The following is a 15,240-nucleotide window of genomic DNA, read 5'->3' on the forward strand; positions in this document are numbered from 1 at the left end:
AATGGATAATCTTAGAAATGATAAACTAGTGAGTCTCACCTCAGCAGAAGGAAAGTTACTGGAGAGGATACTGAGGGATGGAATTTATAAGCATTAGGAAAACCATGGTCTAATTAGGGCTTCGGCCCAAAAAGTCAACTGTATTCTTTTTGTAGATGTTGCCTGGCCTGCTGAGTTCCTCCAGCATTTTGTGTGTATTACTCGGATTTCCAGCATCTGCAGATTTTCTCTTGTTTCTAATTAGGGATAGTCAGCATGGCTTTGTATGGGGCAATTCATGTCTTACTAACTTGATTCCAGTTATTTGAGGAAGTGACAAAGGTGATTGGTGAAAGTAGACCTGTGGAGGTTGTCTACATGGATTTTAGTAAGTCACTTGTCTAGGTCCTTCATGGAGGCTCATCCAGAAGATTAAGATGCACGGAATCCATGGCGAATTGGCTACTCGGATTCAGAATTCGCTTACCCAGACAGAGCACTGTGATCAATGGGGCCATATTCTGAGTGGAATATGTGCCTAATAGTCTCTTGCAGTAATCAACACTGGAACCTCCGCTGTTTGTTAACCCAGCCAAATATGAAGCAATGCACTTTGGGAGATCAAATGTACAGGAACAGTACAATTAGTGGCAAGACTCTCAAGTGCTGATGTGCAAAGTCCACAACTCCTGGAAAGCAGCTGCACCCAATGACAGGCTGGTAAAGAGGGCACAAGGCTTGACGACGTTTATTAGTTGAGGAGCTGAGGTCAGGGCGATGAAGTTAGGAAGTCATGATGCAGCTTTATAAAACCCTAGTTAGGCCACATCTGCATTCAATTCTGGTTGCCCTATTATAGGACAAAGCTTTGGAGAGGGTGCAAAAGAGGTTTACCATGATGCTGTCTAGATTAGAGGGCATAAGCTACAAGGAGAGGTTGGATGAACTTGGGTTATTTTCTCTGGAGCACTAGTGGCCAAGGGGAAATCTGATAAGAGATTTATTAGATTATAAGAGGCATAGATAGAGCAGGCAGTCAGCATTGTTTTCTCAAAGTTGAAAGCCTAACAGAGGGCAAGCATTAAAGGCGAGAGGCAAGCTCAGAGAAAAGTGTGGGAAATGTATATAAATATACACACAGATATATATGTATGTGTGTGTGTGTGTGTGTGTGTGTATATATGTCTGTGTGTGTGTATATATATATATATATATATATATATATATATATATGTCTGTGTGTGTGTGTGTATATATATGTCTGTGTGTGTATATATATATATATATATATGTCTGTGTGTGTGTGTATATATATATATGTCTGTGTGTGTGTGTATATATATATATGTCTGTGTGTCTGTGTGTACACACACACAAATATGATACAGGCATTCAAAAGACTCAGATAGGTACATGAATGTGCTAGAAGGATATGGACATTGTGTAGACAGAAGACATTAGCTTGGTTTATCACATATACAGTGAAACAAAGTGAATTGCGTCATTTGTGTTAACTACCATACTCAAGGAGGTGCTAAAAGGCTAAAGTGTCACCACACATTTCAGCGCCAACAATGCTCAACGGAGCAACAACGGCAGCAAAAGCCGTGTCCTCCCTCCCACCCACCCAGATACACAGTCATCTAACCCCAGAACAGACCATCTTTGGCCTCCAGTGTCATTTGATTACTAATTTAGTTACAATAATGTGGGCCTGTTGCTGGGCTGTACCGTTCCATGTTCTACAAACCTGCTCCACCACTAGGAGCTGGTGCAGAACATAATGTTGCTGCCATTTTTCCCCCTGATAGCACTCAATACCCTGCTACTAGGGTACTGCAGCTTTCACTTTACTTCTTTATTGAATCCTTCCATGGAAACAGCTAGAAATTATAGCTATTTTCCCAACAAGCAAACACCACTAATACTTTACATTAGAATGGACTAAATGTATTCCATGGCAACACAAAAACAAGCCCTTTCAACATGGTTTATATTGCACAAATTAATTATGCCTTCAAATCCTCAGATTTCGCAACACAACCTGAAATATGCCAGTAGGTTTTCCTATAACGCATGACTAGTAAAGAACTGCTAATTGTTGCTACGCAACCATTTGGACAAAATATATACTCACAGCCATAAATAGGAAACTAGGAACAGACTTCCTCTTCCAGATGGTGCAGATAACACAAGCTTCCATCATAACGAAATAATGATCTGTCCAGCGCCAAGCCAAGTATTGCAAAGAAGGCCAACTATAAACTTCAGTCACAACAACCAACATTTCATTTTCATTCACTTTCAACAATAAGTCTAGATTTTAAAAAACTGATCTCTGCTCTGTTAAAATATTTTACATTGGTATGAGTAGCTTTCACTGATCTGGGGATATTACTGAACAAGATCTGGAAGAAAATGTTTTGTTTCTCTATTAAGATTCCTGTGAAAAGAATCAACGTATTTTTCCCTGATGCTTAAAAGCTGAAGTCTAAACGTGCTGTTAATGTGGTTGATAGACTTGAGAAGCTATTTGTATAGCCTGTCAACCAGATTATGTAATACCATTCACATTACTAGAACTACTTCCAACAACTCATTGACAAGTGATTAAAACATAAGTATGCAAGGCCATTGGTCTTGCAACATTTTTATGCAATTACATAAATGTTAAATATGCCATACACGCTGAGAGGTTTGAACATTTGGCCAAATTACCAAAAGAAATACAGATTACAAATAAGCAACATGAACTGTGATTTGCAATGACTAATATTTTAATCAAAGAGGCAAATGCTGACTTTAAACTACAGTGGGACAGACTTTCACTTTAATGACAACTATTGTCACACAAATTCAAAACTGCACAGCTTTTTTATATAAACGGTTCAGTTGGAAAATTCCAGTAATATTGTTCATTTTCTGCTCAGAAACAGCTGATTCATAGTAACAATGTTATTTCTGTTGCATTAATCATAAACAATTTTAGTTCGATTACTATGATTTAAAAACAAATCAAAGCCTACATTTGACCAGTCAAACATGTTAAAACCTTGCCTTCCAGAACTGAACAATTTGGCAGTTTTTCTTAAAACCTACCCAAACTTTCTGCTTTCATCACAAACGAACGCTGCATTTGCTCACACCGTGTCTTTTTATAGGACGTTTTCCACGGTCTTTGGAATATTCAACAACTTTCAGCTTAAAAGCAGCTGAAAAAGAAACAGTCTGTGAAAATCATGTAATTCGCTCTCAAGTGTGCTCACATGCCTACTGGGATCCTGACACTTTCCATGGTTAAATACTTACACGGAATTTTAATTACTGTTTTCTTTTTCAAACCACAGATTGCTAATAATATTGAAGTTTGTGGAAGATGAATAAATCCTATTATCTTGTCCAGAAAGACCCTAAAATGCTAATAAACCAAACCAGCATTCAGGTATACCTCAAAATCATAGCCAACAGTAAATATGTAAACACTGCCACTTCTAAACTGGTATTGTAAACTATTAAAGGGGGAGGAAATGGTTGGCAGGTTCATTCAAGTACCTGTAAATAAGCTACATGCTTGGCACATATCCAGCAGCAAAACCCATACCATGTGAATAGGAAGAAATTTGATAGAGGAAAATGGTAGAGAATAGAATTTTACAATATTTAGAAGAAAGAACTGCCTTACAATTTAAATAGGAAATAACTTCCCATATTTTGATTAAGATTTCTGTCCTACCTGCATACTTTATTACAACCTACATGCCAAGACACTATTTCAAAAAGCTAAGTCAATGAACTCAGCCAACTAACAAAAGAAACACGAAGTCACAGTCCCTCGGTAAAGACAAGTACCTAGTCAGTAACAAAACTATACATGTAGAGTAATCACAAACAAGAAATGTGTTATAGTGATGGACGATGTTGGAAGAAAAGTACCACTTTATTAGCAAAATATTCAAAAAAATTTACTGGATATAGAACAAAATTTTCTGGTAAAATCAAAGAACTCTGAACTGCTTATTTACCTCATTCAGAGAAATATTAAATCACAGATGTACACGAAGATTCTTACAACTTCACAGTTTAAATAAATTATGTGCATGGGTTGAATAAGATAATTGGTAAAATTTGGAGTGATTTTACATCAAAACAATACTTCACTGGGTTAAAGCATATAACATTTCATACTAACACCTGTACTTAGTCAATTGGAAATGTAGATCCATCTTTATAATTCAGAAGACTAATGTTTTACACTCTCAGCAATCAAGTGACTTTTAAAAAAAACTTCACTACTTCAATACGAAGTACCTATTTCATATACAAAAGTACTCATTTGTGCTGCTAGTTGAAAACAGGAAAATACTAAAAAAAAATTTAAACGCATTTAAGATATCAAATCAGTTTTAACAATGTTGCCTTATTTTAATCTGTAGTTAACTATAAAACTATTTACATTCATTCCATAATATCAGTATAAACACTCTAACACATTCTCATGCAAATAGTGAAGCAAAACTTTTTTCTCCATTCATGTTCTTAACTTGGTACCATCCGATGATCAAAGTTGCTCTACAAGCACGATCATAAGACTTTACCACTTGGACAGGCGGCTAACATTGCCCAGTGCAGGATGTAGATACCAGGGGGAGAAGAACGAGAAACCTCGGAACTGCTTTTAGTATTAATTTCCTATTAGCTGACTTGTTAAAAACACTCTCCACCTAACTTTCCCAAGTAAATTAAAGAGAGCCTGCGAGGAAACGGAAACAGAAAGTATGTCGTCCACTCTCTCTTTATTTGCCCGGGGGAAGAGGGAAAAGTTACCGAGGCCCGGACCCCCACTCCCCTCACCTTGGATAACGTGCTCCGGGGAGATGGTTTTCTTCTCCGACTTGTTGCAGATCTCGTTGGCCTCCGAAGAAATAAGGTGAATGAACTCGGTGCAGCAGTTCACAACCAACTCCCTAGCTTCGTTCGCCACCCGCACGTTCGGCAGCGTCTCCTTGATCATTTTATTGATGGCCGCTCTGGGGATGGTCAGGTCGTCGTCGTTGTTGCCAGACGCCGAAGCCATGACTCACTTTATATACTTTTCTTTTAATAAAATAATAATAAAAAACTAAAAACCTCCCAGTTGGTCTGAACACCCCCGCCCACAGTTCAAGGGGGTGAACCAGCGGCTCCTTTTGTGGCTGAAACCCCCCTCTCCCCTCTTTTTCCACGTGGCCTTCCTCTTGCCTCGGACTTCCCCCGGCCCTCAGCCACTCTCATCCAATCTCCGACCGAGCTCCTGCAGTCCGATCACCGAGCAGAGCACCTTCCTTCCCTCCTCCTCCTCCTCCTCCCTCATTCCTCCGCACCCAGCTGCGGCGCCATCTTCAATCGTCCACCGGAAGGCATCCGCGAAGCCGCGCCGCCCCGCACTTCCGCTGGTCGCTCCTCTCCCCTCCCCCAACGCCGGCCTCGGGGGCCGTGGCCTGCCGGAGGTTGGGAAGCGCTTCTTCTCTGCTTACCTCCGGTTCCTTCCCTTCACGTTGCTGCGGCTCGGCAGCAGCTGTAAAAAAAAACTGCATTCCGCGGTACTATACTTCCCTACTCCAAACCCCGTCCATCCCCTACCCTCGTCCTCCTACCCACTACATCCCCACTCCTGCCCTCTACCCTCCTAACCCTAATCCCTCACTCTGTCCTTCTACCCTCTACACACCCTTTCGTCCCCCACCTCCCTCCATTGCCCCATCTCCCTGCCCTTCACTCCCCATCCACAATTCCCGATACAACCCCTCCCTTTCCACTCCTACCTCCTCGCGCTCCTCTACCTCTTTATTACATACCTTTCTATTTATTTTCATTGACCTGCTGCCCCATCCCCAATTTGTGTGTGTTTATTCATGCATACTTTCCTTTGTTATGTCATTGTCACAGACAGAGAAACTGCAATCCTACCCACATACAAGGTTGTAGAGGAGGAAAAATACCTGGGTGTGTTAATTACAGATGGATGTCATGATTTTCAATTGCTATCATTTGAATGGCATTGTATACAGTACTCTCAAGATAGTGGTAACATTGAAGTGGATTCTGACATGGTGCAAAAAGCCTACCTAATGGTCCAGAGGTAAATCTCAAAGGGTGTGGCAGCTGCTGCCTTCACTAGATTATCTTTCAAGTGGGTTGGTTGCGTCACATTCATCACTTGAACGTACATGAAATGAGTGTTGATTGTGGAAAAAAAATGAGTGGTGCTTTACCCTTAAAATGGCAGCAGGCCACATAATTGTGAAATAATTAGATGTGCCAATGCTGCCATGTTTCTTGGGCGATGATGGTAAGTGATTCCCAATATGCAATTGATTATCATCTCACAATCATAAACTCAAGAGATGGTGCAGATGCTGGAGATCTTGAGCCTCGCAGCAAATGCTGAAGGAACTCAGCAAGTCAGGCAGCATCTATGGAGGGGAATAAACCATTGGTGTATTGGGCTGAGATCCTTCACCAGGGCCTCCATAGCTGCTAATTGATTTCCTGCATTCCTCCACCATTTTGTGTGTGATGACTGCACACTTCTCTCTGTGTTTTATTCATTTTAAAGAGCATTTTAGGAAAGGCCGGCATTGCCTATCTCTATTTGTCCCCGGGAATTAAACCTCTGCACTACTTGTGGTGCAGTTACTCCCCCTGCCTCGGAGCCCTTGTCTTTAGGTCTCCTTGCTCTCCTTCCCCTGGCTGTTGCTGATGCCTGCAGCTCATCAGGTTGTGCAGCGTGCGACAGATAATGATGAAGTCTCTGCAGCTGCCTGATGTGCCCAACTCTGTGATTCCATTGTCCAGTCGGTCTTCCCACTAACCTCCCTCTCAGCACTTACTGTATCTCTGTAAGTGGCCTAAGTGTCCGTTCACTTCCATTCGAGGCCCCAAACAGTCTTTTCAGGTGAGGCAACAATTCACCTGCGATTCTGTTGGGGTTGTCTATTGAGTACGGTGTTCCCAACATGGCCTCCTCTACATTGGTGAGACCCTTCATAAATGGGGGTCCACTTCATTGAGCACCTCTACTCTATCCATCAAAAGCAGAACTTCCCGATGGCTAAACATTTTCATTCCGATTGCCATTCTCGTACTGATCCATGGCCTCTTGTGCCAAGATGAGGCCACCCTCAGGGTGGAAGAGCAACATCTTATATTCTATGTTGGTAGCCTCCAACCTGAAGGCATGAATATCAATTTCTCCTTCGGGTGAAAAAGAATTCCTCCCCCTCCCCCTTCTTTTATTCCCCACTCTGGCCTCTTACTGCTTCTCACCTGCCTATCATTTCCCCCAGGTCCCCTCCTCCTTCTCTTTCTCCCATGGTCTGTTCTCCTCTCCTGTCATGTTCCTTCCTGTCCTGTCAGATTCCTTTATCTGAAAAAGGCAGCAGAAGAGATTGTGGAGGCATTACTGAACAACTGAATGGTTCTGAGGTAATAGACAGGAGCTACAGGGAGGTGGTCACCCCAAGGCTACAGGAGAAGGATAAATGCATGACAGTCAGGAGAGGGAAGGGTGAACATCAGATAGTGAACAGCACCCCTGTGCCTGCTCCCCTCAACAGTAAGTACTCCACTTTGAGTATTGTGGGGGGGGAGGGGGATTGACCTAGTTGGGGGAAGCAACAACGGCTCTGAGTCTGGCCCTGTGGCTCAGACGTGCAGGGAACTGAAGCGTATGGCAGCAGTAATCAGGGACTCTCTCATCAGGGGTTAGTTAAGCGATTCTGTGGATGCAAAAAAGAAACACGGATGGTAGTTTGCCTCCCAGGTGCCAGGGTCTGCAGTGTTTCTGAACGTATCCACAATATCCTGAAAAGGGAGGGTGAGGGCCAGAAGATGTGGTACGTAAAGTACCAATGACATGGGTAGAAATGGGGAGGAGGTCCTGAAGACAGAATTCAGGGAGTTAGGAAGGAAGCTGAGAAGCAGGAGCTCAAAGGTAGTAACCTTGGGATTACTGCCCGTGCCACGCGACAGTGAGGATCAGAATAGAATGAGGTAGCAGATAAATGAGTGGCTGAAGAATTGGGTCAGGGCAGGGATTCAGATTTCTGGATAATTGGGACCTCTTCTGGGGCAGGTGGGACCTGTACAAAAGGGACAGGTTGCACTTGAATCCAAGGGGAACCAATATTCTAGCGGGCAGGTTTACTAGAGCTGTTGAGAGTGGTTTAAACTAATATGGCAGGAGGATGGGAACCAGCATGATAGAGCTGAGATGAACCAGCAGGTTTATAAGTAGATGATGGGTATAATATGAATGTCAGGAAAGACAAGCCAATGATTGGGTGCAAATGTTAACAAGAGCAAAGAGTTAAATTGTACCACAAAGGCAAAATTCAAAAGGGCGAAGAATGCAGGACTGAAGGTGTTGTATTTAAATGCGCAAAGCATTCGGAATAAGGTGGTGGATGAACTCGTGAAGCAATTAGAGATTGGTCGGTATGACATTGCGGGCATCACTGAGCCGTGGCTGAAAGAAGGCTATAGTTGGGAGATTAACATCAAAGTATATACTTTGTATCGAAAGCACAAGCAGGAAGGTGTGATGTTCTGTTGGTAAGAGAAGGAATTACATCTTTAGAAAGAGGTAACATAGGGACAGAGAATCAGAATGCCGGTTATTATCACCAGCATGTGACGTGAAATCTTTGTGGGTGGAGTTAAGAAACTGCAAGGGTAAAAAAAAATTATGGGAATCAGATATAGGCCTTCAAATAGTAACCAGGATGTGGGGTTGGGATTGCAAAGGGAGCTGGAGAAGGTGTGTAATAAGTGTAATGTCACAGTTGTAATGGGTGACTTCAATATGCAAAGGGTTTGTGAAAACCAAATTGGTGTCAGATCGCAGGAGAGGGAATTTGTTGAATGCCTATGAGATGTTTTTTTAGAGCCTGTTAGGAGAAAGGCTATCTTAGAGTGGGTATCGTGTAATAACCCAGATTTTATCAGGGAGCTTAATGTAAAGGAACCCCTAGGAAGCAGTGATCATAATATGATGGAATTCACACTGCAGTTGGAGAGGGAGAAGCATAAGTCACATGTATCTGTATTGCAGTGGAATAAAGGGAATTACAGAGGCACGGGAGAGGAACTTGCACAGGTGGATTGGAGGAGGAAATTGTCGGGGATGACAGCAGAGCACAGATGACTGAAGTTTCTGGGAACTCACAAGGCGCAAGATATGTCCCACAGAGGAAGAAATTCTCAAAGAGCAAGGGTAGGCAACTATGGCTGACAAAGCCTAACCTCAGTGGTTGGGAAAGTGTTGGACTCTATTATTAAGGATGAGGTTTCAAGGTACTTGGAGACTAATGATAAAATCAGTCAAAGTCAGCATGATTTCTGTAAAGGGAAATCTTGCCTGATAAGTCTATTAGAATTCTTCAAGGAAGTAACCAGCAGGTGGACATAGGAAAGGCAGTAGATGTCATTTACTTGGATATTCAGAAGGCATTTGATAAGGTGCCACACATGAGGCTGCTAAAATCCTATGGCATTACAGGGAAGATACTGGCGTGGATAGAGAAATGACAGACAGGATGCAGCGAGTGGGAATAAGCGACTTTTCACATTGTTTGTCAGTGATTTAGATAATGGCATTGATGGCGTTGTAGCAAAGTTTGCGGATGATACCAAGATAGGTGGAGGGGTAGGTAGTGCTGAGGAAGCAATACAATTGCAGCAGGACTTAGACAAATTGGAAGAATGAGCAAAAAATTGGCAGATGGAATACAGTGTTGAGAAATGTATGATAATGCATTTTGGTAAAAGGAACAATAGAGCAGACGGTTATCTAAATGGGGAGAAGGTTCAAACATCAGAGGGACTAAGGAGTCCTCATGCAAGACTCCTAGAAGGTTAATTTACAGGTTGAGTCTGTGGTGAAGAAGGCAAGTGCAATGTTGGCATTTATTTCAAGGGGAATAGAATATAAAAACAAGGAGATAATGCTGAGTCTTTATAAGACACTAGCCAGGCTGCACTTAGAATATTGTCAACTGTTTTGGACCCCGTACCTCAAAAAGGATGTGTTGTCATTGGAGAGAGTCTAGAGGAGATTCACAAGGATGATTCCAGGAATGAAGTGGTTAACATATGAGGAGTGTTTGGCAGCTTTGGGTCTGTACTCACTGGAATTTAGAAGAATGTGGGGGGATCTCATTGAAACCTATTGAGTGTTGAAAGGACTAGATAAGGTGGATATGAAAAGGATGGTAGGGGTATCCAGAACTAGATGGCAGAGCCTCAAAATTGAAGGGCGACCTTTTTTGTAAGGAGGAGAATAGTGAATCTGTGGAATACTCTGCCGTAGACTGCAGTGGAGACCAAGTCCATGGGTATATTTAAAGAGGAAGTTGATAGTTTCCTGATTGCCAGGGTATCAAAGGATATAGCGAGAAGGTAGGTGTATGGGTTTGAGTGTGATCCAGGATCAACCATGATGGAATGGCAGAGCGGACTTGATGGGATGAATGACCTAATTCTGCTTCTGTGTCTAGTGGATTAGAAAATTTCAAATGTTATTCTACTCTTTAAGAAGAGAAGAAGGCAGAAGAAAGTAAATTATAGACCAGTTGTCCTGACTTCAGTGGTTGGGAAGATGTTGAAGTCCAGTATTAAGGATGAGGTTTTGGGGTACTTGGAAACACATGATAAAATGGGGGCAATGTCAGCATTGTTTCCTTAAAGGCAAATCTTGCCTGACAGTTCTGTTAGAAATTTGAGAAAATAACAGTCAGTGGATGTTGTTTATTTGGATTTTCAGAAGGCCTTTGACAAGGTGCCACACATGACGTTGCTTATCATGATTAGAGCCAATGTATTATACAAAAGATACTAAAGAGTGGAAATAAAGTTTTTTTTTTAATGACCTGCAGGTGACTAGTGATGTTTGACAGGGATTGGTGTTGGGATCACATCTTTTCATGTTATATTGGGAGGGTAAAATTGATAGCTTTGAGGCCATATTTGTGGACAATACAAAGATAGATCAGGGGCAGATAGTGTTGAAGAGGCAGGGAGTCTGCAGAAGGGCTCAGAGAGGTAGCGAGAATGAGCAAAGAAGTGGCAGATGGAATATCGTGTAGGGAAGTGTATGGACATGGATCATGAAGCAATAAAGGCAATTCTCCCAGAAATTATCTCCAGTCAGAAAGTCAAAGGCAGGATAGCACCAAAAATGATAATGCCACACAATTCTTTTAAATAGACTTACTTTGACGTGGATGCTGCTTGATTTGACGACTGTTCAGAAAAACATAAAAAATCAGTGCAACACACACAAAATGTTGGAGACCAGAATAGATCAGCCATCCTGCCATTCAATGAGATCATGGCTTATTCGATCTTGGCCTCAGCTCCATTGTTGTTCTTGTTCTACACAACTCCCGAGTCTCCTGTTGTCCAGAAATCTATTTCAGCCTTGAATATGTAATGGCTCAGCATACACAGGTCTTTGGCATGGAGAGTTCCAAAAGTTTGAAGCCCTTTGAGAGAAGAAATATGTCCTAAATATATTTTATTTCCAATGCAGTCACGTTTTCTCTCATTTCCTTGTATTTTTCTTTCAGATTTCTGGTAACGAGATGCTCCTTTACCTTGTGCGTGTATGTAGATTGGAAGCATGCATATTAGTACTCTCAGCTACCAGTGTGTGGCGCTCGGTGTCCATTGCAGTTGAAATTACTTCACCCATAGATAACGGACCGTGCACATTCCGTGTGCCAGTTTCACAGTGAAAGGAGCAATTGTCATTTCAAAATAAGAGAGTTTAATCTGTTCATTTGTGCTCAACCTTATATTTTTGCACTAAAATAGGCATTTTAAATTTACTTACAGGATGTAGGTGTGGCCAGAAAGACAGGCATTCAGTGTTAATTTGTAACTGCGTTTTGAGAACCTGGCAGGGAGTTCTTTCATCTACTGCTGTATTTCTCCTGGTAAAGAACGAGAGTTCCAGACTCAGTCCCAGCAAGGAACCATACTTCCAGGGCAGAAGAATGTGTGGCTTGGAAAGGAAACTGCTGGTGGATTCCATTCCCCTGCTGCTGCCTTCGTCTCAGGCAGGTGAGGGGGAACACCTGGCTTGTACTCAGAACTGGAGTCAGGTTTAGTATCACTGGCATATGTCATATTTTTGTTGTTTTGCTACGGCAGTATAGTGCAATAAATAATTTATAAAGACTATAAATTATAATGAAATATATTTTAAAATAGAATAAATAAATGGTGCAAGAAGAGAAAAAAATAGTGAGGTAGCGTACATGGGTTAATTGTCCATTCAGAAATCTGATTGTGAAGAAGAAGCTGTTCCTAAAACATTGATTGTGTGTTTTCAGGTTCTTGTACCTGCTCTCTGATGCTAGCAATGAGAGGAGGGCATGTTCTGGGTGCTGGGGACGGTCCTTAATGAAGGATCCTCCTCCTTCCCCTCCCCACCTTTTTATTCTGGCTTCTGCCTCATCCCTTTCAATCCAGAGGAAGGATCTCAGCCCAAATGTTGACTGTTTATTCCTCTCTGTTGATGCTATCTAATCTACTGAGTTTCTCCAGCATGTTTTATGTGCTGTTCTGTTGGGGAGAGTTGTTCTATATCATGTCTGCTCCTTCATTGTAAGGTGACCTCTCAGCTACAACATTCATGCCTCTGTGATGTCCAGAAACTTAGGAAACCTTGCTATCACCTTCAAAAGCATCCCAAATCATCCATGTGCGTCTTTAATCCCCAAGCTAATTTCTTTCACATCATACAGTTGTTGGCGACTTCCAACTTTCTAGTGTGCTATAAAGTGTTCATTATTCTGCAGGCATTTATAGGAATATAAATTACTGCTACAGTTTTGGCAAGCAAATTACTCCAGTCTAATTATAAGCCAATAATGTCAGAAGGTCAGTGGCTTTTGTGAGAACCAGTTCCTCAGACCCTCTCACTATTGCATGGAGTATGTCCCTGGTACCCACAGATCATATGGTGGAGTTTGCACTTTTAGTCCCTCACATGCTGAGCTCTGAGTCACAGCCGTGCCACCACGGTAAGTCAGACAGGTGAGAATCTTGCCCATACAAATCATCAACACCAAAGAGATTCTGCAGATGCTGGTAACTATGCACAAAATGCTGTAGGAACTCAGTAGGTCAGGTAGCATCTACGGAAATGAATAAAGAGTTGACATTTCGGGCTGAGACCCATCGTCAGGAAGGGGGAAGATGCCAGAATAAGAAAGTCAGGGGAGGGACGGAGGGCAGACTGAAAGGTGAGAGTAGAAGCCAGGTGGGTGGGGGAGAGGGGATGAAGTAAGAAGCTGGGAGGTGATAGGTGGAAAAGGCAAAGGGTTGGAGAAGAAGGAATCATAGGAGAGGAGAGTGGATCATGGGAGGAGGGGACCTGGGGGAGGTGATAGGCAGGTGAGAAGAAGAGGTAGGAGGCCAGAGTGGAAAAAGTAGCAAATATAACTCCATTACTTCAGAACGGTGAGGAAGAGAAAACATTAGACTGCATGTGGAAAATGTCGGAATCTGTCATCAAGGACGTAGTAACTGGGCACTTAAAAATAACTGTACAACTGGGTAGAGTAAACATAGATTATGAAATCATATTCTATAATCATATCATTGAGCTTTTTGAGATTGTAACTAGAGGCATTAGAAGGCAAACCAGTTCCCTGAGTTAGCTTAGAGTCATTCACATTTGTAGATCTGAAGTCTCACACAGATCATTGTGAGTAACAATGGTGGATTTCCTCCCCTGAAGGACATCCGTGAACGATCTCGCAGATTCAGGGTTGTCAATATCATTAATTACCTTTGTTAAACTTAAAGTTATCTGATATACTCCTGGGATGATAGGTTTATTCCCTGAGGAGAAGGTAGGCAGTCTATGCCATCTTAAATGTGGGAAAAACAAGAGGTGATCTCACTGAAAAATACAAAATTCTTATGGTGATCAGAGACAGGGGCAATAATTCCCCTGATGAAAGTGTCTGGAGCCAGGAATCAAAGTTTCAAAGTCTGGAGATGGGATTCCTGGGAAAGAAAGAACCTTTGGAATTCTGTACTCATGGAGGTACCTTCATAAACTCCCACAACCCCCAGTGACCCTGTGATTTTAGTCTCTGAGGCTGATGTGAGAGCATCCTTCAGGAGGATGAACCTACAGGAAGCATCCAGCCCAGACAAGATCCCTGGCTGAATACTAAACACCTGTATTGATCAGCTGACTGGAGTGTTCACCCATGTCTTTAACCTCTCACTTCGGCAGTCTGAGATACTCATCTGCTTTAAGCAGGGTTCGCTTTACCTGTGCCTAAGAAGAATGTGGTAACCTGTCTCAATGACTATTGTTCAGTAGTGCTTACATCCACTGTGATGAAATGTATCAACTCCTGTCTGAAAGGTGACTCCAATTTACTTAACCATTATAACAGGCCAACAGCAGATGCTATTTCATTGGCTCTTCACTCTGGACAGTGAAGATGCATACATCAGGATACTCTTCATTGACTACAGCTTATCATTCAGTGCTATCAATCCCTCAAAACTATTCAATAAGCTCCAAGACCTAGGCCTCAGTACCTCCTTGTGCAAATGGATCCTCGATTTCCTCATTTGCAGACCCCAGACAGTTCAAATTGGCAACAACATCTCATCCACAATCTCCATCGGCACAGGTGCACCACCAGGCTCTGCTTAGTTCCCTGATTAACTCGCTTTATACTTATGACTGTAAAGCTAAGCACAGCTCCAATGCCATATTTAAGTTTGCCGATGACACAACTGTCGCTGGCCGAATAAAAAGTGATGATGAATCAGCAATTAGGAAGGAGTTGGAAAATTCGGCTGTGCGGTGCCACAACAACCTCTCACTCTGTGTCAGCAAGACCAAGGAGGTGGTTATTGACAACAGGAAGAGGAAACCAGAGATCTATGATCTAGCCCACATCAGGGGATCAGAGGTAGGGAGGGTCAGCAACTTGAAGATTCTCGGTGTTATAATTTCAGAGGATATGTCCTGGGTTAGCACGTAAATGCCATTTCAAAGAAAGCAGGGCAGCACCTCTACTTTCTTAGAAATTTACATAGATTCAACATGTCATCTAAAACTTTGATAAACTTCGATAAATGTGTGGTGTAATGTTTATTGACTGGTTGCATCACAGCCTGGTATGGAAACACCAATGCCCTTGTTTGGAGAAGTCTACAACAGGTAGAAGAGACCGCCCAGTGCAT

At 42.3% G+C, this 15,240-nt stretch overlaps 1 protein-coding gene across 1 annotated transcript in view; it reads right to left on the reverse strand.

The window, feature by feature from the left end:
* Window positions 1-5,354, reverse strand: part of dr1 (down-regulator of transcription 1) — a 42,380-nt gene extending 37,026 nt beyond the window's left edge. Inside the window, exon 1 of the mRNA XM_063065045.1 lies at window positions 4,831-5,354. Within this exon, the coding sequence (XP_062921115.1) occupies window positions 4,831-5,053 (223 nt within the window). The 5' untranslated portion in view covers window positions 5,054-5,354. The remainder of the gene's footprint in view (window positions 1-4,830) is intronic.
* Between the last annotated feature and the right edge of the window lie 9,886 nt (window positions 5,355-15,240).

The sequence above is a fragment of the Mobula hypostoma genome, chromosome 12, assembly GCF_963921235.1.
Source record: "Mobula hypostoma chromosome 12, sMobHyp1.1, whole genome shotgun sequence".
NCBI classification, from domain to species: domain Eukaryota; kingdom Metazoa; phylum Chordata; class Chondrichthyes; order Myliobatiformes; family Myliobatidae; genus Mobula; species Mobula hypostoma.